Here is a 24,466-nt window from a genome sequence, read left to right as displayed (position 1 = left end):
GGAGTAGACACAAGAGGTATTCCATGTTTGGAATGATCCCATGTACTAGGGTCCTAGAGAAAAGAGGAGTCTGGGAGGACTGGAAGATTTTCAAGAATCGCCTCCTCCAACTTCAAAAATGATCCCTCTTGCTGTGGAGTAGGTCAAGCAAATGCAGTAGGAGGCCTGCATCAATGAACAAATCCCTCCTGACAAAACTCAAGCACAAAAGGAGGCATACAAGAGGTGGAAGAAGGGGGAGGTGAAGGAAGAAGTGCTGCTATACATGCATGAATACCAAAAAGAAGACTTGGAAAATGTTCGTCTGCTGCTGAATGGAGTAGGGGACCTGGAGCCTAAGGCCATGGAGAAGACAGAAATACTCAGTGCCTTTTTCACCTCAGTCTTTAAATATATGGCTGACAAGGTTCCAGGCTGCTGAGGAAAGTGGGAATGTCTGAAGCAATATAGACTTACCCTCAGTGAAGAAGGATGAGGTTAAGAAGCTTTTGAACAAGGCCATGGGAACTGATGGGATGCACCCAGAAGTGCTGAGGGAGTTTGCCATTATTCATTATCTTTGAACAGTCATGGAGATGGGAAGAGATTCCAGAGGACTGGAAGAATGCAAATGTTGCTCCTGTTTTCACATCATCAGCTCAGAGCAGGGGATTTGGAGTAAGTGATCTCCAGGAGTGATCTCCTTCTCACCTCAGTCACCCTGCCATATAGCTGTGATTCTGTATATTTTAAAGCCCATTCTTCAGTGCCCATGAAGCCACGTGACATTTAGAGGACACCTGAAACTTTTTTCCACCATTTCAGTTGTCTGTCCCAGGAGATCCATTTTCTGAGTGCAAGAATTTCTGGAGTCTCCTTAACACATTAATCCTCTGAATGTATTAGCTCATGGCAGGCACAGCCACCGTCACTGTGGAACTGGCAGGTTTAAATGGGGCATAGTTTGGTAGGGAAAAAGGAATTTGTTGGACAGCATGTGTATAAACACTCTTGCTACAGCTCAAAAGGTGGTGTGGATGTGGATGTGTGCGCAGTGGGAGGCTATAAGAAGTGCAAAATCAGAACGTTAGGAAGGAAAATGCTTTGAATGGCTGGGCATGATTTAAGCAGCAGGAATGTGAGTATTGCCTGCAGTAGTAGTTTGATCATACACAACTGTGAGGTACAGTTCTAAATGTCCATTTTACTCATGCCTGCTTCTTCAAAGGCGAGTGGTTTGAGCTTGTTTTCACACAGATGTAGATGGATTCACAACATCATTAAGTAAGCAATGAAAAGCCAGCCCTTCAGTTCTTTGAAAGAAAGGCTAAGGATGTGGTCCAAATCTTTAGTTGGCATAAGATGGCATTTTTCTGCTGAAGTTGATGAACCTACTCCAATTTACAGCTCCCAGTATCTGGCCTGAATGGTGCAGAATGAGTAGAGGACTAGAGAAGGTGAGGAAAAAATACACCATTGGGTAATACCCATTACATATTTGGGAAGCATAGCCTACAAGCTTTCTTTGTTATAGTGAAACCGAACTCCTCTTGGATCAACTGATGAAAATGAGTTGCATGTCTTTTGAAGGATCTTAGAGAGACTCTTGGGTCCACAGAAGAATACTCCAATACTGTTGCTGTAATCACAATAACAACAAAAACATGAGAGTAGTAAATAGATAAACTGTGCAGTTTAGCTGCCTCCAGCTTTGCGTCTTTTGAAATGGCTTTTTGAGAAATACATTTGAAAAAAAAATTTGTTACTGTCACAAAGTATTACAGTGTAATTATTTTAATGCTTTAGTGTTTATTATGTCTTATTGCATAATTTATTTGGATTGGTATATTGCAGTTCACAAACTATTTAGATGGTAGTTCTTTGGTTTTGATCTTCATAGCTTTTTTTTAACCAGAGAAGCAAACATGCTGCTTGGGCTGAAAATTTTCAGGGTTTTTTCTCCAACTGAATTACTTTTTTTTCCTAAAAGAATAAAATTCTTAGTTACTTCTGACTTTCTTCCTTTCTTTTTTTTTTTCTTTTCCCTCATTTGATATTTTTCTGCTTATGGAAAATGTTTAAATGGCTGATTTAATAACAAAATTTGTAAGTTTGTAGTTCTTTTAAAATAAAAACATGACCAATATAACAAGGAACTGTGGTCATAAGCACACAAGTCTGTTACAGGGGACCAGGAAACTCACTAGTGGCCACAAAGTGCCTTCTAAGTACACAGCACATATTGCTTTAAAACATATATATGCACACATAGATACACAAACATGCTGAGCTACAGGGGAAAGTTGAGTCTACATAAATACAGTGCAAGTGACAAAGGACAGTGTGACTTTCAAAAAGTTTGCTCCTGTAAAGGAGGTAGCGTAGATATGATTCGTATGCCCAAGCCACAGTCCCCAGAAGTAGTGCCCATACTGTTCTGGTGCTTGATTGCTCTATGTTTAACCTGGAGTGGTATATTGCTGCTAATCTGATGAAAGACACTGCTGCAACCAAGGGAAAGTCCATGGACCTAAGTGCAGGGACCTGAAATTTAGTCACGTCCTGAAAGTTGATTGTTCCATCACACAATAGAAAGTCTTTTTATTTGCCTCTTGAACTTTCAGTAACTCAGAGAAAGAAAAGGTAGGGTATTTTTTTTCTCACTAGTAATGCTTATTTCATGCAAAGGTTCTATATTGACCATAAACATGGGTGTCTAGGTTCAGAAGCACATAACAGCTTTTTCTGTCACTTTAACACTGACTTTCAAAGGAAATACCATGAGATGCAGTATAGGAAGTTAATTCCTATCTCCTTCCCTGAGGATCAGAAAACCAGATTTTTCTCAGTTGTACTTAACAAAAGTAACACGAAATAATGTTCCAACTATAACTTTAAAAGCTCTGTTTATGTGGTAGAATTCTTATATAAGGTCTTTCAAAAATCATATTTTCTACTCTTGGCCTTTTTCTATTTTTAATCTTCCATATTTCCTGATGGCATTTATTTTGACCTCCATCAAGTGCGTTCTCTATGACTGTTATTTTTGCAATTTTATGGTATTCTTGTAGCTTACTGTATTCTCTTTGATCTCCTCCCTTTTAGCTTTTTCTTGGGTCTTTTTCATCTTTAAAAAAAAAAATTCTTCTTTTTCTTTTTGTATCTCTGTCTCCCAAGTGCAAGCCTTTATTTTGCATTAGCAGGTAAATGTTTGGAAATCATAAAGAGTCACAAAGATTCTGGAATTTTCTACTGCTGAACACAAAATATTTCAAATTCTTGCTTCAAAGGCTTTCAGGAACAAAGAAGCTTTTCTTAGACTACTAGCGAATCCACCAAGTTCAAATGAACTGTCTTTGCCAGCAGAGATGAACTAATAACAGAACAGCATAGTCTTGCAAGAGTAGCCAAATATGTTAGGGGAACAAACATATCCTTGACATCATAAGAAAAAAAATCACAGTTTATCTCTTTAATAACCATCTTCAAGGGAAATTAATGCTACTTTGTCCTTTGTGCAGAACAGTAATTGGATTGTGTGTTTCAATTATATCTGGACAAAGGCCAGGATATTGAAATACTTCTAAATATTAGATTTTCTTGTCCAAAAATTAGATTTTATTGGCATTCTCTTTCCGAGATTTCTTCATTAAAAGCTTCATTAAGCATAAATCTTCTTTCCACGCAGCAAAAAAACTAAATTATTTTAAAAGGGTCATTTAGAAAGGTTTGCCCTCCCCTTCTCCCACTGTTTATGTTGAGAGAAGAGTTACCTAACAAGGTTAGAAGCCAAACTGCCTTACCTAGGATGGTTTTCGGCTAGTTGCTTGAACTCATTGTCCCAGTTTGGCCTTCCATAGCAAGTCTTCTGTCTCAAACCAGTAATTACATCCATCTTGTCATCATAATGTAGGGCTATGTAAGTAGCCTAAAGGCAAATTCACAAGATAGTAACTTTAGAGTCAACAATGTATACTCCAAGTAAGGGGAGAAAGACATAATGCTGCTTCTTGGTGAAAGGCAGAAGCATTAATGTGTGAAAGGAAACTATAATTATCAAATAGAGAGGAGAGGAGTTCACAAAGTTACTAGAAATGTAAAAACTACTTCCAAAATGACTGAGTCCTCAAAGGAGTTCATCTTCTTGAGATGAAACGTTTGAAATGAGGTGGAATTAAATACCTGTATTTACTGGCCTGGGCCTAAGTGCCTCACTCACTTCTACAGGCAGGTCTTAGGTTCCTAAAACTCTTCTCAGTCTTTGAATATCTCACCTTACACTTCCTTCATGGTAGACAATCACCATTATAAAATCTGAGTTGGAGCTTAGGAAAGGGAACAAAACATACTGTAACAGAGTTACACAATAAATATTAGCAACTACATACACCTTAAATAAGTCTGGAGCTTTCTGTTACTGAATGGAAAAGACAGTAGATGTACCAGCTTGGAGAAGCTGAGGCCTGAATGGTTTGTTCAGCTTGGAGAAGTGAAGGCTCTGGGGAGACCTTATAGCAACCTTCCAACCTAAAAGGGCCTACGGGAAAGCTGGAGAAGGACTCTTTATCAGGGAGTGTAGTGGTAGGACAAGGGGCAATGATTTCAATCTGAAGGAGAGGAGATTTTCATTAGATATTAGGAAGAAATTCTTCCCTGTGAGGATGGTGAGGTCGTGGCACAGGCTGCCCAGAGAAGCTGTGGCTTCTCCCTCCCTGGCAGTGTCCCAGGCCAGGTTGGTTTGGCCTTTGGGCAACCTGGTCTAGTAGAGAGTGTCCCTGCCCATGGCAGGGGGTTGGAGCTAGATGGGCTTTGAAGTCCCTTCCAACCCAAACCAGTCTGTGATTCTATGATTCTCCTCAGTTGGAGGCAGGTGCAGAAAGTGGATCAGCTCAGGTGAAGCACTGAACTAAATGAGCTGCAGAGCTCTGAGTGCCAAGAAAACAAATTCTGATTTTCATAGGCATTTACTGTCTCACAGGTCCTATGCTACACCCATTGCCATGCTATCTGCATCTTTCCCATGTGTATTTAAAAAGAAAACCACCGTCTCTCCTAATTGTGCTGGTGTTGTGTAGGAGTAATATGCTTGTTTTCACTACAGACTATCATTGTTACTATCACTGTCAAGAAATTACCAGAGGAAAGCTAAGTTAAAAAATGGGCTTTGCATTTAGTTTAGGTCCTAGCATGAACTAGGCATCATTATCATTTATTGCAGAAGTGGTTGCTGAAATTTAGATCCATTTCCTGGGAATTCCTGTATATTTCATGTGCTAATGAGTCTTCCATGTTGCTTAACAACTCAATTATTCTGGTCAAGCACAGTTGTTACAAGAGGTCATGTTTCTAAAGGGGTCTTCTTTTTAGTTATGGCCAATGCTGTGGAGTACTTGGAATAGTCTAAGAAAACTTAAAATGGCTGGTAGGAGTGGGGAAAGGGGAACTGCAGAATTTTAAAATTCTTTTCAGGAAAATTATGCCATTGAGCAGATGAGCTATTTCTAGAATTTACTAAAGATAAGTAAGGCCTATAAGCTTAAGAAGTTTGTGGCTGTCGGAAGAAGGAGGAGCTCTTACCCAGCACAGCTCCCCTGGTGCCACTGAAAAGCATCCTCTTTCCCCACAGCCCTTAGAGGTGGGATGCTGGGGAACTCCAAAAACAAGAGCAGTACTAGTGTAGTCAGGGGAGTAGCACAGCTTCAGGGATGCTCCTATCACATCATTAGCAGCACAGAATGATTAAAGCAAACTCTGACATGACACTGGATGGCAGTGTTTGAAGAGAAGGAGGCACTTCAGAAAAATGCAAGGCACCTGAGTGAATAGAGTCAGGCATCCCAGCCTCCCTACCCGACTCCTGATGTTTGCCCAAGAGGGAAGTGGGATGATGGCAGTTGAGAGATGAGGAAAACTTTGTGTTTTGTTAGGTTCCTCAATAGTTTCTTTCAAAACAGGTTTTAGGTAATACCCTGTGATATTGCTAATGCACAGTGGTGGTTTCTATGACTGCCATATACTTCACGGTGGGAGTAGATTTTTCTGAATACAACTTTATGCACATACCTCATTACTTGACAGAAGCCCTACGGAAAGCAGAAAGAAACAATGGGGTTTTTTTGTGGCAGCAGAGGCAGGAAAGGAAAAGCTCTATGAAATCTATTTTTTTAATCTCTATGAGACAGTCCTTCATTCAACAGAGACAGCAGGAAATAAAACAGTAAAGCAAAGACTTTCCTGTGAGAGATTTTCTGGCAAGTGCCTAACTGATCAAAGTGTCATCTGAGTGATCCATTAAAAATAAGCAGCAGAGAAAATAAACTCATCTAGGTCTAGGTAAAAACTAACAAAGTTGAATAGAATTGACCCAGTCTAAGGATTAGGTGTCTCAAGTTGGAATGATCCAGTGAAATTGTAAGATGGAAAAGCAGAGAAATATATTGTTCTATGCATAGCAGGGTTCATAGGTGAGTTGGGCATATATGTGATCAACAAAAGTGATAATAAATTATAACAGTAAACATCCCCGACACTTTTTCTACAACCCTTCATTTCAAAGATGTGGGCAAAACATCCCTTCACGAGCTCTTGAAAAGCTCTCTGCACTTTTCTGCCAAATGCCTGGTAATCAAGCGTTGCCAAAGCCAAGACATTGGACTAGAAGGATCACTGGCTTGATTCTCCATTCCTGTTTTCCTAAACGTGAGACAGAAACAGACAGCTTGGTGTCTATATTTACAGTTCTTTGTCTCTTTGCTTCATCCATCATTTATTCAGCTGTTCCTGTTCCATATGTTACCATACTGGAAAAGCAAGGTACATTAACTCAGACTCATAAGAGTTTCATTATTACCTGACTTTCATCCCAGCCAGTAAGAAATATATGATAACTTAGAAGATCATTTTTTCCTTTTTCAGCCATTTTTGTTTCCAAATGGAACAGAAGATCAGCAAACCACTCAAATGCTGATGGGTCTCGACAAATCCAGTAAAAATAAACCTGTTAGATAAAAGTAAAGCTATTTAAGAAGCAGCAAACTTTCAATAAAACTTCCAAATGATTGGCTCAACTCATTAACTACAGAGTGTGTGACTCCTTTCCACTGCAAATTTAAATGTAATTATATATAATTTTGATGATGTGGTTTCTATCTTTAAAAAAATTTGATTCTCAAGCATTGAGTGAATATATTAATGTGCTAGTGAAGACAGGCACGGTACAAGTTTCCCATCTCGTCCTGCCAATGCACCTCAACTTTGACTTGTAACACCTAACCCTGCATTCCTTGCAAATAACTTGATTATTCTGTGAAATTTTGGATTCATTTTCAGTTATGTTTAAAATGGATTTTCGGTTTCATTCAGCACTGAAGCAAGGAATTCCCGTTTCTCAAGGTCTTACACCATAGATTAACAGTTGATGTGGTCAAAAGATATACTTATGTTCAAGTCAGATACTCTGTGTAACTGACTATAGAACAGGCTACGGAACACCCCCACTTCTTTTATATATACATACATTTATTTATCTATCAATTTATTTATATCATAATATATATAAAGTGTAAACATATTATATTGTTACTATAGTATGTATAGTATAATAAATATATTTCTTATAATACATTTCTATAAATAAATAAATAGATACATAAATAAATAAATTTAAATATGGAGCATATAGTTTCTACAGCATTCTTTTTAAAGTTGCCAAAGGGGTAAAATAAACCACACACAGTTTCTCATCCAGATTTCTCTAGCTTCATCTTGGTTTAGTTGACTATTGAATCAGAGATTGTTATTAAAGTTTTGGGGGTTTTTAGTTTGTGCTTTTTTTCTTTGGTTGGTTGGTTGGTTTGGTTTTGTTTTAGAAGCTGTGATCAAGTAATTTTATAATCCTCTCTATGGTAAAACAAATATGCCTGGAAACTGTTACTGAGAGGCTGATTCCCTATCCTTTAATCATTACTATGGCTTATTTCTGTCTATTTCTACTGCAGTCAGTTACAAACAGAGCAGAGACTTTGTTTAAAACAATAATAATAAAAAGCTATTTTATTAGCATCTTGGCATAGGGTAATGCTTGCATAGGTAATAAAATCTTTCAAACAAGGTGGTTCATTACTTTCCCTATGATGATGAAAGTTTCTATTTCAAGAGTCCTTGCTGTGGCATCTTCACTGGGTCAAGTGACCCTCCAAACCTCTTTTTCTACTCGGTTCTTATAGCCAGCTCGCCAAGGTCACCATTGTGACAACTGCAGCATGCACATGGTCCATGGTGATCTATTGCAATCTGTTGTTTTAACTACATGCAAAACATTATCTAACTAATTAACTATCTATCAAAGACTGCTCTGTGTGACCATTTCTGAAGAAACAGTTTCTGCTGACAACTTGCAAATTGTTGAGGAATTTTGCAGCAGGAACTGCCTGTGGAGTCTCAGGACTGGTGAGATTCACCTCCTGAGACCTTAATTAATACACTGAGATATACAGTTGGCCTAGGCAGAGCAGGACCTGCCTTAGGAAGTCTTCAGGACAGCTAGGAATTCCCACCTGGAAACCTCCTCCATGAATGTTGTGCTGCAAAGGTGGTTGTGAGTACAGCCCACCACGCGGTGTCAGTTCAGTGCCTTCTCTCAAGCCAGCTATGTTCATGACTAGACTGGGAGTTTCACTTAGGGGATGAATGTCTGAAGTTCCCTGGGTGTCTGCCCAGGGACTACTGTGATGCCTGACCGAACCACAGTTATCAGAAAAATCTTATTGCAATTCTTATGACACAAGTTCTGTAGCTCTTGCCACAAAATCCATCATTACTTTTGAAAAGAAGTTACCTGACCTAGAATGCACCTCTGTGGGCAATGTAATTTTGAATGCAATTATTTTTATAGTGCCTCCAAAGAAATAATTCACAAAGATGGATGAAGCCTAAAACTACGTAATTTCAGGTGAACAAGAAACGGCATGGAGGACAATGTATGAACTAACAACAAAGGAATGGTTGGAACTTGTTTTATTCTGACTGCGATTTTTATTTTGTTGCAAGATCCCTTAATTTCCTCTCTTAATTTTCCCATTTCTCTTTGTGCTCACCAGCTCCTCTGTATTTTATTATACCTCAATATTAAAGATAATCTCACAGGTCTGTCCCCAAGGCAATCACCATGGGAGCTCTGCTGATTTGGAAACTGTAGACCTTTTCCATAGGATCAATGAGATAAAGATGCATATTGGACACTGCTGAAGTGAAAAATCAGAAAAGAAATGAGAAAGCTACAAAGAGATTTCCCAAAAATTTGATATACTAGGTTGCCAGACTTCTGGTAAGGTGGTGGGAGAGAAATGTGGTAACACCATGCTTCACTGGAGATTTGGTGAAAGAGACTAACAGAAATTTGAGATCTTTCCTAGGTCTGAGTGTACTCTAAGGGACCATCTGTGGTTTCTTCAAGGGAACTGAGATAAAGCGTTCAGGGTTAAGTAGGGTATTTTTACAGCTTAGGAATAGGACTGTCTGCAGAACTTTCGTACCAAACATCTTGGATGTTTACCTTTTCCCCCTTCTCTTTCAATGTTTTGCCTTAAATATAACATCATTGCTTTATGGAGGGGTTACTGCTGATTTACACTGACATAGGTTATGAGGAAAAGGCAAGCCCACTGACTTTATAGCATTTAATTTTTGTGAACCAACAACAGCATTATTTTAGATTACCAAAACTGGATAAGATTTATAGACTTAACCTTTATGTAGTTTTTTTTTTTTTTGCGTCTGAATCCTGAAGTCCCTGCTTGTTCCACAGGCTCAGCACCTCAAAGATGAGGTCACTGAGTGCTCTCAGTCTGTATTACACCACGGATGTTGATTTGCAGTAGGAAATTTACACACACACACACACACACACACACATCCCCTCCTAGCCTCTACTCTCATCTTATTTCTCAGGTCTTTTTACTAGCTGATTTTATGGAAATGTATAATGAGCACACATGTGTGGGGCGGAGGCATGTGCTTCTAAATGAATAATAAATTGTGCATGGGGTAGCAACTCGGAGCATGTGGGAAGGATTGAGGGCCAACTATATTCAGGGAAGGAGGTAAAGAATGCTAGCCAATGAGTTGAGACAATGTGGTCTTGGAAATGGGGGACTGGTTTACAGAAAATCAGGCAATGAAGCTTTAAGAAGTGCTTTTAGCTGGTGGTAGATCTAGTTGTCACAGTAAGTCCAACCAAACTGGGTGAAGCCACCTCTGGCACAGTCCTTACAAGTAAGGAGGTAGCTTTCTGAAGCTGCAAAAACATCTTAAATTCAAACTCATCCCTGGAGCAGATCCACTGAAGCCATACCTACTGCACTGCCTCTAATTTTCACATGTTAGAGGTGGAGAGCATTTGGCAGTCAAAAAAGACTGTTGTTATAAGAAGTATTTTTGGCCATGACTACAATCTTAGGAAGAAAAGAGATAGTGGAGAAGGATGGCCTATGGGTAAAAGGTCTCCTTTTCCCTTAGATTAAAGAGGATTTCTAGTATAATATGTTAAAATAAATGTTGTTTACAAAGAAGTCTTCCTTTCTTTACACTGAGTGTCCATAACATAGCACAACATCATAATACGTGTATAATTAAAATTAAGTAAATGCACAAAAATTTAATCCTTATTAAAACTGTAGAATAAAGCCAGCATAACTGCATTTCTACAAATTAACAGTTATTTGGGTTCCTTCTTTTTTCTTTTAAGCCTCATACTATTAACCAACAGCAATTATTTAGGACCCTTAAAAAAATGGTTTAGACTTATGTTTCCTTAGTCTCCACCCACCCTACCCCATTGACTACATTCATCAGCCTGATGGCTTGCCCAAGTAAACTGTCTTAAATTTTCCAAGTGCTCTTTTTGAAAATTGAGTTAGATGCAGTATTGCTATTAATCAGATCTGTAATGCAGGGGTTTGAGTAGTTGCTTAGCTCTGTAATACTCTGCTCCCTTGCAATGTATGCATATTTATCACTGTTTCCCACACCCTGAATTTTGTACAACAGGAGCAAGAGCTCTGATACCTCTTTCCTGTAAGGTGAAAGAAGATGCTTTGTAAACCATCTTCCATCATGCATAAAGTCATTAATAATTATCTACTGCCAACCATCCATCTGTTTCTCCCTGCTCTCTGAAGACAGTGGGGGATGCCCAGGGGGGCACCTTCACCCCTGACTTGCTTTCCTTTTAGAAATGACTAGTGCCAGCAGAATCCCTCATCCAGAGAACTGGGGTTTGGCAGCCTGCATGAGGCACTAACTTACAGCTAGGGTGGCAGTAAGCAGCCTTATAAATGCAGAGCAAGGCTTGAATTCATACCTCTAAATTTGAAGCAAGAGGCCTACAGTGTTCTCAAACACAGCTCAGAATGATGGTTGTTTGAAAGCAAGAAGAACACTTTTTTTGGGAGTGTCTTGGGAGTCTTTGGGAGCAGATGTTCTGTGGAGAAGGCTCTGAGTTTGAATAAGATTGTCTCAGGCAAGGATGGTCAGTCTCAAAGCAAATAGAAGAAGGTGTTTTTGTTTTCCTCACTGTGTGCAGCTGAACTTATTGCCAGAACTCGCTGTGGCTGTCAAAGGTCTATATGTCCTGAAAAAGCCATTAGAAAAATTAATGAAAGAAAAATATTCTAAGGGATATTAAACACAGAGTTCTTGTATCAAGACATTACTGAACTGCAAGTTGCTCCAAGGTGACAAGGTGTCCACTGAAGACATATTGCCATATGATTTTTCTGGTCTGTATACTTTTCCCTAGTCATTCATGAACATCTGCTGTTGGTGACAGTATATTGGGCAAGACAGACCTTTGGTGACACTCAGTAGGACCTTTCTTATGTCTTTATGTAGAGTAAAAGAGACAGTGGATATTTTGCTAATATCATCTGATGGATCAGTACAGTATTATTAATTTTAGCAGCAATTGATCTGAAAAATGAGACCATTAATGTAAAAAAAAGATAATTTTATGCATAACTACAGTCAGTAGAAACTGTCCAGCCATGACTAGTAGTAGCACCCTTCCTCATCACAAGAAGGTGTCAGGGAAATGAAGGCTCTGAGGCCATTTAATTGTGAAGAATCAATTAGATAAATGTGTACTTCTTTTGATTTGGTGGTTTTAAAAAAAATTATACAGCTGCAGACATTATGGAAGCTATGAGTATTTATATCTCAACCGTATGTGGGCAACACTAAGAAATATTAGTTCAATAAGCGTAATGATAGCTGTACTCAAATCAAAACGAAGTTGTTAAAAAAAGAAAAACCTCTTATTTATTTCCTTAATAGACATTTCTATGGTACTCATCATGGCAGAAATAGAGTGCTGAATACTTTGAGGAAGATTAAATTATTTGTAATTATACCACAAGTGGAAGCTTTTAACCACTGGGAAAAAAAATAAAAAAAAAAGTGGAGCTACCCTGAGATTAATTGTCCTCACTAAGATGACTGCTAAATTTTTTAAGTAATGCTGTGAACTTCCCCAGCAGCTTTCATCCAGGCTTTCAAAATATTTTACAAACACCCATGAAGTTTAGCCTCATAACACCTGTGAAAAATAAGCATCACTATTCCCACTGCACCAGTAAGGAAGCCAAGATATAGAGGAAGCACATAGAGAAATCATGGTACTTTTGTGCTTCACAAGAATTCAGAAAACCTGAACTCTCTAGCAGAACACCATGTTAGAAGGCACCATGCACTTACCTTTGCAGGCACACTTACCCAAGATTCAACTTAAGCTATGGATGAATGCCCTTTACACAACATGAGATATACTATACTTTCACTGCATAGTTAAATTCTGTTCTCTTCCCCTTATGATAACAGCAGCAATGACAATCATAACAATTTTACTTGTATACACATAGAATGCACATAGTATACATATATAATGTGTATATACATATGTGTATCTCTCCTTACAGTGGAAAAGATAATTTTGGTACAATGGTGATGTTTGCAAATACATTTCTTTTTACATCTAGCACATATTTTCATTTTTATTTCCCTCCCTTCTCAGAGCTTTTTCTGCCTCAAAGATCCCTCCTGGCAATTTGAACCTGTCCTCAACTCCTCAGTTACTAAAATCCCAGATGCTTTTTCAGTGGCAGCTTGTCATTAAGATGCCAGTTTTAACACTCTTTCATTTAAAAAGATCAGCCCCTTGGTCCTGCAGTCAGCTCTGTATGTACTGACCCTCTCAGAGATCTATCCATTCCAATGCAATTTCAACATCTGTCCTTAAATGTGAAATGTTGAACAGTTCCTGGTTCAACTTTTACATTGGAAAATACCACTTGCCATGACAGATACAGAAGAGAATGTTTAATACTAACTTTTTTTGTCCGTTATCTTCCTAGCCCTCACCCTACTTCACCCATTTTATCTTCTCACACAACTGTAGCAAAAGATGTATGCCAGGAGAGCAGATCATGAGTATCTTAATTGGTGCCATCCATGCCTGACAGACCCCAGTATTTTATTTTATTTCAACAAAATAATTAAAGTGGTTTCCTTCTGTGTTGGCTAATATCCTCATTTTGCACGGTGAGAAAAGCAGGTAGAGTTTGCTGAATGCAACGCTCTGGACCAAGACACGCAGACAAAGGGCCCTTGTGGGACCTGCAGCTGGGCAAGGAGCAAGTGCTGCCCTTCACTCCTGTCTGAGACAACCTTGCACTATTTTTCAGGGTTTTTTTGTAGGAACGAACACAAATTTCTCCGCTAGCTCTCTATCTGTCTAGGTATCAGAGACATTGTATGTTTATGTGCAATTGGTACTGAAAATCTGATTCTTCAGACACACTGTGGCTAGGGATACCTTCTTCCTCTGGAAATGACTGTGAATTCAAGAGGTTCTACCTCAACAAAAGCTCCGGAGGCCACTGCAAAGCAAATAACTGCTGAGAGGGACTTAAAGCACTCAAGTGACTCTCTCTAGCTCCAAACTGTCTCTTTAAACTGGCAAAATAGCCTCATTTGTGGAACTTTTTGGTGGAGCAATAGACTTTCCCACCTACCTTCTGCAGGGTCAGTACTGTGTTAGGGTTGCAGCATTTGTACCAAATGGATTTTAGAATAGAGGCAAAGGGTGTGACTCCGATTCCTGCTGCAATGCACACACTCACTCGGTAGTGAAAGACATCTGTGGTTGCAGATCCGTATGGTCCATCCACAGCCACTCTACAGCAACAAGACAAGGGTCAGCAACATATAAAATGACAGGAAGGTTAAAATTTGTTGGGCTACATCTTTTAAAAACTGAACAATGAAAGACGAAAGACTAAGCTGGCATGCAAATTACTCATACTAACACATTTAATTTTCAGTGGGTGCCATTTAATAGCAAAGCAACTGCTTTTTTCTGAAACGACAGAACAAGAGCACCCATGTGGATTTGGGGCCTGGCCATCTATTTAAGCATGCAATTGCAATTTTCTGGCTTTCTGAAATGTGATTAGTCATATAATTGCATGTCCAAATTTAGCTGCGGAATTTGCATATTTAATCATGAATTACTGAAAAGCATCCTGGTTTAGAGCTTTATTTTCTATATTGCATATATCAAAGTAAAGAGGAACAGATTATATTAATCATTTTGAAAAGTTCTTTATATGTGTTAAAGTAATAAAAGAGAAAGCAAGAAAGAGGTCATCATATGCAAGGAAACTGCTATTTTCTCAGCTCTTTCTGCAAAATGGTATTTCAGAAATACATTTTTGGCAATCATACTGTACTTAGTATCTGATATAAAGTCAAAATGTGGAAGGAGAAATGCTTGTTTATGCTACTACCTCCTATAATCAGTGTTGCTGATACCAAGGCATTCATTTTGGTCAAAATTAGAATGAAAAAGATTATTAAATAATCAGATTCATTCAACTAGCAACATGGAATGTAAATATACACAGTAGTTGGGTGTCCAGTCCATCTTTAAATAACTTAAGTACTCTGGAAGATGGTTTCACTATCTAACACACAGTCCTTAGGAAAAATTAGATTTTTTCTTCTTTCAGAATTTCAACTGTTTTGTGCTCTTTATTGCATGAATCATCTTTAAAATTCAGTTTAAATGCTACTTAGAAATAGGCAGACATAGGAAAAAGTAAATGTTTTAACAGGAGTAAGGGGATTGCCAAGCAATGGTACACAGAAACATAGGGACACAACATATTTGAAACTCTGTTGTTGCTTTCTTAAAGTGTCATAGCAAACATTTTCCTTCTCATTTGAACTTGTCACATGATTCCTTTTTATTTCAATATTGAAAATGCTCTGCAAGTGCCCTAGAAAATAAAACAGCTACTTGGGGACAACTTTTGGGAATCTGGCCTACATTATAAATAAAATTATATTAGATTATATTATTTCCCAGCCTGTACTTTTTGAGCACTCATAATTTCATGCAAAATATCGCTAATTAAGGGTATATTTGCAAAGTGCTTAAGTACTGTTTTCAGGTAAGGGGTTTTTTTTATGTTGTTCAATATGGGCTTGGGAGCAATTCTCATAATTGTAAGTAGATTGAGAAAAAAAGGATCTGGAAGGAATTTCAAGAGATATGTTGATCTGTCTCTGTGCTACAAGGCAGGATAAATGATTTCTGAATCACTCCTTAGAGAGGTTTGTCTTGTCAGTCGGCTTGTAAATCCTCAGGTGACAGAGACCCCATCATTGATTTGAATGTCTTGCTTAGCCATAGAGAATTCAGCTAAATTCAAAGGCTTAGAGAAGTAAGGTGGAGAAAGCAGAAAATCTGAGCTATACAACCCATTCACTTGATCTAGAGTGGGTGGAGGAAGGTAGGAAGGTAGTAAACAAAGTGACAAAAAATATTACTTCTGACTTTGCCAAGGGAGGAGTAGAAAAGAGTCTTTCTAGCCTTGCTTGGATTGTCCATATTCATTGTGTCCATCTACACAACATCACTAGAAAGACTCATTATACTTTTGGGGAAGGCAGGGAAAGTAGTTTTGGAAAAGTAACATTAGCAGATTCTTGTATTATTTTTAGAATTTAAACATTTGCTGATCAGCATGATTATGTAGTACTCCTGACAGTAAGAGAAGTTAGATTTTGGGACAATGTGCTAAAACAGCAATTAAATGAGCCAAAATCCCAAAGAGGCATAATATGGAACTTGATTATTTTCACAGTAATAGTCTATTAACTGGTCTTATCTCTCAAATGGTCCAGAAATCACAACTGTCTTTGCTACCTGTCTAAATGCATGTATATTTTATTTTAGTCTTCCTTTATTAATTATAATACACACGTTTTATTTTTAGAACCTTACCTTATCATTCAGTTGCTACAAGGTTTCTGTCTTCTGCTCAGTTTCTGTTATATGTTATTTAATATAGTCACCATTAAGTGTTTATCTTTAGGTATTGAAACCAGTGAAAAAGACTTGTTTTCTGCTTTATTGCTGGATTAACTATTGAAATATTCTTTTTAATATATTACAAGAATGCAACTGAATGATGGCATTAAGCACTGTAACAAGATTAAAAAGAAGAGTCTTTATATATGACAGCACTGTTAATTTCAGCCCTGCATTGTGGCCAGCAACGTTTCATAACATTTTTCTCTTTCTCATTCTTTAAGCTGGCTGTCAATCACTTTGGACCATTTTTGCTCCAGTTTTGCTGAAATGGCATACTTCTCATTCCAGTTGCCTTTAACAAAGGCATGGCTTTCATTTCTAATTCCTATTAACTGATATAATGCAATGACTGGACCACACTTTCTTCTCTGCCCCCACCTTCTAGTATGCCTCTGTAGCTCAGTGGTGTCTGTAAGCTTTTCAGGAAAATCTTCTTTAGCATCTGAGTCTCATTAAATGATATGAATGCAATTAAACAAGTGCCTTTTGCTGTTCAGTTTTACTAAAACTCCCTCATCCAAGGCAATTTCCCAGGAGTAAAATTGTCTCTTTACTCCTTGGCCCTTCACACTCCACTGGGATTGAAATGATCCTGCGGCAGGCTCTTTGCTAAAAATCTCTGCTATGCCTGCAAGGAGCTACATGGTTTGAATCCATCGCACACAGAACCAGATGCCTAGCTGGTGTAAGTCAGGATGGCCCTATTAATTTCCGTGGAGCCCTGCTGACTTGCAACAGTGAAGCACCAACCTTTTGCTTGGATTAAGTCGCCACAGGCACAGAACACTGATAATTTCTAAAAAGTGGAAGAGACTTTGGAACTAGAGTTGAGGGAGACTGCTGGAATGAAGTAAGGCTTAAGCAGACGTTTCTGGAGCTGCAAAATATCTGGGTAACTGAAAGGGAAAAGCTTTGGATAGTTTGGATAGCAGTTGATGGGTGCCATCAGAGCATAAGCATGCAGGCACAAAGTTGACAGCACTCGGTTTTGTTTTAATTCAGTTCTTTAGCACCTATCTGTCAAAATTCATTTCTTTATGTATAGATATAGATGTTAGAGATTTAAATGATAGCAACAGAGCTATTGATATTGACATGGACTTTAAATCTTGGATTAGTCATTGCATCTTCTTGGTACCCGTTGACCTTACTTCAGGACTGTGGTTATTTGTGTTTCTTTTAGTGTCATGGAATACTTATGGATCCAGAACTACAATCTAGTACTGTATCACAAAGAACACACACAAATTTAATTAAAGTTTTAAAATTAACATTTATTTTAAAATGTAGAACTAGCATTTTAAAATGTACTCTTTGTTATTCAAACCTTGGTAACATCCACAATTCCTTGAAAGCTTTTTCCTCAGCTCCAAAGGCCTTGAAGAGGGCTGCAGTCCAATCCCCAACGAGCCGTATGTGAACACTGAAGAAGTCCTCCTCAGGAGCTGAGGTGAGGGTGAAAGGGTGCCACTCCAGCTGTGAGACAGATGGGCAATGTAGAAAGATATATTGACCGGGTCCCATTTTAAAGCCACGTTTCTTCATGTGAAGTTCAAGGACTCCAGAGGAATGTGTCACCACCTAAGCAATAATAAAAGGACCAGTTTTATTTTTCTTCAGGAGAATGACTGTTTGTTTCCATTAGGTTACAGGTGACTTTGCAATCATTGCTACCCAAGTTCAACCACAAGTTAATGAAAACTGGAATGCACAGTAATTTTTAAATATCTTCTAGATTATAACTTGTTGCAGTGCTGTTGCTGCCCGAGAGCTTGAGAGCGAGTATAGCGTGTACCATGCAGCGCTTGCTCTGTTAAGTGTAAGAATCAGAGGAAAAACTGTAACGACTCAATAGCCTGTCAACTTTTTATGTCAGGAGAGCCCATGCAAAAGTATTCCTTAATAGACCGGAACAATTTCACAGTTTTACTCTCATGTAACACTATTAACATGTATGAGATTATTCTTGGTTTGGCAAGAAGAAAAAAGCTCAGTGAGCTCATTTCTAATATACTTTTATTAAGAGGTAATCTCAGTTAAGCAGCCAGTTTTTGTGTCACACACGGTATACTGAGATTCTTAGACCACAGACACTCTGTGAAATCTGCAGCAAGACTTATCTGACATGTTTCTCACCTTCACAAGATAAGCCTGTTTCTGATTGCCGGCTTGATATGCGTGGACTCTGCTGCTTCCACAGCAGTACTCCCCACCCATTCTGATGTGACTTCAGTAGGCCCTTACCACACAGAGATATTTGCAACTGGGATGAATTGTTACAGTGGTATTAATGAGGCTTTGACTATTTATGCTAACTGATAATACAACCCTTAATCTCCTGGGACGCCTCCAGATTTGAAAGTAAAAGCCATGTCCTACTGAAGTCAAGGGTGTCTCTGGCATTTACTGTAGCGGAACAAGGTTTCAGTTCATTAAAAAGAAAGACCCTCTGCATGGATGTTTATGTTATCATGGTGTAGTCTAGTACTTCATTAATCGAGCTTGGTCCCATATGGGATATTCTTATAGACTTGCTATTGGAATAAATGCAAAACCTAAAATCAATACTTGGCTGAAACCATGGTAATGATGGAAGAGCCGCTGAAGCTATGAGCGAAAATGCAGGTCATAATACAGAGGTTATCTGTAAAAGATAAAATTATTGACATAACTTTTTTTAATGCAGATATGCAATCTATGATACGTACCTTAGTAATGACCACCTCCTGACAAAATCTCCAAAATCTAACAATTCTCTCACAGATGTACACCACCACAGGACTTAAAACCCACTTCCAAGCCTGTAGAAAGTTGCATATTAAAAAAAAAACCCAACATTTATTTTAATGTCAATGAAAATATTTTGCATTTCTGGTTTAAATCAGCAGGTAGTCTAAAGTGAAATTATTTGATTCTGCTTCTGTGGTTTCAGTTTGCCTTTCTCACCAGAGAATTTCTGTTGCTACTGTAGCATTTCTGGCTTTCTTTTGCAAGAGACATATGGGGCTCCTTCACAGATGCACTCCAAAAGTGGTGCTAATATCTAGCTGTATCCTGGCCAAGAAGAGTCCTTTAAAATCTTTTCCTACTAAAAGGCAAAAGGATTAATCTATTTAGGTGTTAGATATAGATGTCATTGGACCTGAACTGGTATAGATGCACACATTTATACTATGCTACCCATTGCTTTAATATATTTTTGCTCTTCAAAATCTAACATATTTCAGAAGGGTCAGATAGGAATAGCTCCTCTTGTCAGTTGGGAGTTTCCTGATGCTGCATGAGAAAACATTAAGTCCCAAATATTCAATTAGAAGAATGGGTTGTATTTCCATTTAATCCATTAGCTGGCTCTGTATCAATAAATGTGGTGTGGTTTTTTTTGATCTAGGCTACTAAGCTGGTCATACTTTAAGCGTTGCAGATGATTGCTGTGCTTGTACTTGCTAATCATGTGTACTGATCACTATAACAATCAAAGATACTTGGCTATTCAAGTATACTAGCTGATAATTTCACTGAGTTGCACTGATAGCTAAGATAATTAGATGTAATTGAATGTTCATGATTTAAAAAAGATTTTTTTTTTCTATAGAAGATAGGGGTTTTTTTTTACCAGTTTTGTTAATTACACAGCTCATTCTTGCAAACTGAAGACTCCACCATCATGTGGCTTTTAAAATCTCCACAGAGATTTTCCTTGCTGAAACATTGACTTTGCTCCACAAGCTGGGTAACAGGGGTTATAAAGTATCTTTTATGAGAAGCAAGCCATAAAATTTCGTGGCTTACTTAGAAAGTGCTAAGACGATGGAGTGGCAATTTCCCAAGGTTAAGTCTTGAAAATTAAATTAAAAAAAAAAAAAAAGAAAAAGCATGATTTAATAATGGAAAGAAACCAGCGTAAGCCAGAAGATTCTTGGTTAAAACAGAAACTCAACACATCCGTTGTCCCTAAATACTACAGGTGTCTCTGCACAGTGGGTGATCTCACATGTCTTGAATATATTTGCATATATCAAGCCACAATAATGATGAGACCTGTTTTTCCTCCCTTCCATTTCTGCTACCTGTAAATAAAAGCACGTGACAGGAATGTTAAGGCTGCAGGCTACCCTGCCTGAGATCTCAAATGTGCCATTGCTCCAGTGCAACGGAGCATTCAATCCAAAATATCTTTTGGCTGGGTTGGGACAACAGGGCATCCACCTGGAGGGATGACCTGCCAGGCATCAAGACTCCTGACCAGCTAATCAGGGCATCGGTATTCTTGCCCAAGGGGTGTTTCCTCCTGTAATGAGAATGAACTGAGATGAGGCAGTGATGGCTCAGGAGAGACCGTAAGGATAAAAGTCTGGATGCCTTGGATGCAACAGAAGTCCTTCATCATCCTCAGTGGAAGCCAGACTGGGCTCCTACCTCCTGAAATATGGAGCAGGGGAGCAGGTGTGGCATGACTGAGAGATGGCCTCCATCGTGGTAGCCTCCCCCTGGAGCCATGGCCAGCAGGCCATGCATCCCAGTGCCACCTAACACAATCCCAGCTGCGCATGAGGCTGCTCCCTCCCTCCCTGCCCAGACACATCCCTCCCTCCCCCCATCCCCTCCCCCCCCCCCCCCCAGTGCTGTGAATGCCTCACAGTGGCTTTTTAGCCTCTGAATGAATTCGTGCTAACCGAGGGGTCCGGCAGGTATCACCCCGTAGCATATTACCCATCCAGAAAAGCACTGTTCTTATAGATGATCTATATGCCATATGGTATTATCACAATTCATTTAAAGTAATGTGACTTTGCAAGTATGGCCTTGGGTATGCAGGAAAGTGTGGCAAAATAGGTTTAACGCAGAGAAGTGGAAGTTCTCTCCGGTTAGCTTTATGATAATGAATGTGAAGACATGCTGTTGGGAGCAAGCTTGTGTCTGTATTCATGGTGCGTAGCCATGTATTGATTTTTATGGCGACATTGTAGCTGAAATTTTTAGAGAGGCATTCATTTTCTTATTAATATGCAGGTTGGATAGTGGCTAACAATAGTTTAGTTTAAGAAAAATCTATGTCAGCCATTAAAAGAGCTACAAGACACTGAATGCTAATTTTTCTCCTTTACTCTGAGATTTCCTTTGGTATGTTTTCTCTTTTTGGAAGAAACAACAAAAACTTGCATATGAGCAAGCTAAATCTTGAGCTGTAAATGTTAAATGATTTTGTTTGGATGCTAGACATCTGACATACTGTACAATTCTGCTACTTAATTACCCCCTGTGGATTTGCAATCTTGTTGCAGCAAAACCACCCTTCCGTGGGACATTCTTCCTGCCTTTCGCCTTTCCCTTTCATAATTCATTGTTTCAAATTCTCTCCTTTTTACTTAACTTAAGACATCAAGTCTGGACGATACGAAGCATCTGCCCCAAAGCAAGGACATAATTTTATCTCCAACTGATTCTCCCCTGATATTTAGACTATCAATATTACAGTACTACTAGTTAAAATAATAACAATATTAATTTGAATCCCTAACTTTTCTGTTCCATTGTATTTTCTGTTTCTTTGCCCTCACAAGGTTTTCACTTGGAGGCTCTGTGCATTGAACACATCGAAGATAACGGTGATGCTGAATAATTAAAAATAAATGTACACAACAGAGTTAAGCAGTGCACAACTCTGAAATTCATACCCTTCAAAGGGAGTGTTGCCTAGCTAAAGGATCTTCCAGAAATAATTCTTTCTAGTATTAACAAAAAATTTTTACACATCACTTTTCATCTGTACCTGTCTATATTGATTGCATAGGAGGTTGGTATTAGTATCTTAACATGCAGGGAGCAGTCATGGAGCAGAAATGTGGAACTTCTCTCTAAACGTGACACTAGGTGCCAGTCACTAGCACACACTCCAACCCTCTGCTATCTAAGACATTTGGCCTCCCAAGGCAGGACATTAAATTAAAACCAGAAGATAAACATCACTCTTACCACAGGTTTGTTGCCAGAAAACTGTGGCAAAGGGCACTGGGTGGAGTTCTCCCATTCCAAGTAGTGATCCTTGCAGTAAGTGACATTGTGAAGCAGCAGACTCTGAGGTGTCTGACCTCGGACAAGCTGACTTAAAACAAAAATGCTCATCAGTGATATGCTGCTTTGCAAGGTTTCTGTGCACCTAGGTTTTGCAGTAGCAGTTGAGTGCGGATTTGGAGATGACTGAAAGTTCAAGAACTGGCCGTTTCAACCCTGTTCTGTTCTCCTCTTCAAATTACCTTTCCTTTACCTCTGCCATCACTTTTTGACCAAATGCAAGAAGTGTGTTATCTATAGTATCGGTATACATCAATGCAGCTGAAGTGTGGAGAGTCCTCACATAGAAAATGTACATTTTGCTAGTTGTGGCTAAATTAGAATGATTTCCAAGTTCTTTGGAGCAGACACTTTGACCTCCTTTGTATATGTGCATCTGGTATTGTTTAGAAAAATAATAAAATTTAATAGTGACAGACCTTCTCTTTCCTTTGCTTCTTTCTAAATGCATTTTTTAAGCTACAAATAAAGTTGGAGGACTGTAATTAGATGTGTACTCTCTAAACATATTAAATTCTAGCTTCTTTACTTCAGAGAATGTTAATGATGTGAATTTTCCTAAACATACCAATCCTGACTTTTCAGTTTAAATGGGTTTCATCTGGTGTTGATTATGGGTAGAAAATGAAGAGTTTTATGGGGAAACCCTGTTTGTTTCATATTATTTATCTGAATTTTCCTTTCCGTACTTACATTGGCTTCTACACCATTAGCTTGTCCTGCCCACCAGTCTAACAAGAGACAGGGAGGTAAGTGCTGCTGCCTTCCTTCTACATGGCAGTGTCACTGGCTGCCACCAATTCAGACAGAAAGACAGAAAAGGAGGTAGGCTTGACTGAGTTTTGCAGTCGCCTGGGGAGGACAAAAGGTGGAAAGTTAGCAAAACCTTGGGTTTGGACTCCATTTCCTAAGTGGGGTAGTGGTAGGGATGTGCGCTGTTGCACTGCACTCCCAGCCTGGAGCAAGCAGCACGCTCAATGAATGCTAACAATAGGGCTGTTAAATAAGTGACCCCTTTTTGGGGAAGTCTCTTGCTGGCTAGGTAGAGGGAACTTACAAAGCTGCAGGTTTAAAGGGTTCATTATAGTTGCTTGAAATTGGATTCTAAAATATTTGCCAGAGAGAGCGAGAGGGGAAGGGGGCCATTTTAATCAGGGCAGGATACAGTTTACAGCATTTGTTTGCAGCTGTGCCTCTGAAACCAGGGGCTAATTAATTGGGCTGATTTCAGGAACACTCAAAGCCAAACTAAATGTGGCAGCTCTGAAATCACAAGGAAGGAGGTGAGAAAAGTAACACACCACAAAACATTGAACCAGCTTGTTTCCTGTGGTCATGCCATGTACCCCTGGGGAACAGGTGGACGCTTGTGCTGCTGTGGGCTCTGTGTCAAAGAGCAATGGTCTGTGCATACTTCAGTGCTGAGCAGTACCATCTGAATGTTTTACAAAGCAGACATAAAAAGTCTGTTATGACAACACCAAGTCACTCTTCCCTCTGATCTGAAAAGCTTTACAGTAGCTCAAGGCCATGTGTACACTAGACAGCATGAGAACATCTATGGAGCAAAGCAGGCTTTGTTGAGGGCCTGGCACTCTGTATGTCTGAGGGTTACCTAGGGTTTAGGATTGGGTAACCCGTAGGATTAGGTTTGATCCTGTGAACAGATCACTTGTTAGTGCTTGGCACACGGAGACGTGTTCCTGTTGGTGTAATTTCATCCCAAAACAAGTGCCTTATGCAGACCCAGGTTGCACCATGGTATGAACCAAAACATAAGAAGTATGGAGGATTACAAGATTTGCATCAAAACTGCACTGCCTATCTGAATTAGAATGTGAATGTAGATGCTCTGCAGTAGATTCACATCAACACTGTTGTAAATAAATGAGAAAAGGAAACGGGGGGAAACTCCCCCCTCCTCTTTATGTAGTGAGGATATATCAAGCTGTTGTCCTATATGCAGTAACAAAGAAGCAG

At 39.0% G+C, this 24,466-nt stretch overlaps 1 protein-coding gene across 1 annotated transcript in view; it reads right to left on the bottom strand.

The window, feature by feature from the left end:
- Positions 1–1,491: 1,491 nt before the first annotated feature.
- Positions 1,492–24,466, bottom strand: part of NOX3 (NADPH oxidase 3) — a gene marked incomplete at both ends in the record, with an annotated part of 38,974 nt that continues 15,999 nt past the window's right edge. The window contains 7 exons of the mRNA XM_084261042.1: positions 1,492–1,618; positions 3,783–3,907; positions 6,830–6,976; positions 14,046–14,208; positions 17,739–17,992; positions 19,120–19,212; positions 22,388–22,517. Coding sequence (XP_084117168.1) covers positions 1,492–1,618; positions 3,783–3,907; positions 6,830–6,976; positions 14,046–14,208; positions 17,739–17,992; positions 19,120–19,212; positions 22,388–22,517 — 1,039 coding nt within the window. The remainder of the gene's footprint in view (positions 1,619–3,782; positions 3,908–6,829; positions 6,977–14,045; positions 14,209–17,738; positions 17,993–19,119; positions 19,213–22,387; positions 22,518–24,466) is intronic.

Source organism: Gallinula chloropus (genome assembly GCF_964237585.1).
Source record: "Gallinula chloropus genome assembly, chromosome: 3".
Taxonomy (NCBI): domain Eukaryota; kingdom Metazoa; phylum Chordata; class Aves; order Gruiformes; family Rallidae; genus Gallinula; species Gallinula chloropus.
Note: the sequence above shows the minus strand (reverse complement) of the source record. Positions and strands in the feature narration are given on the sequence as shown.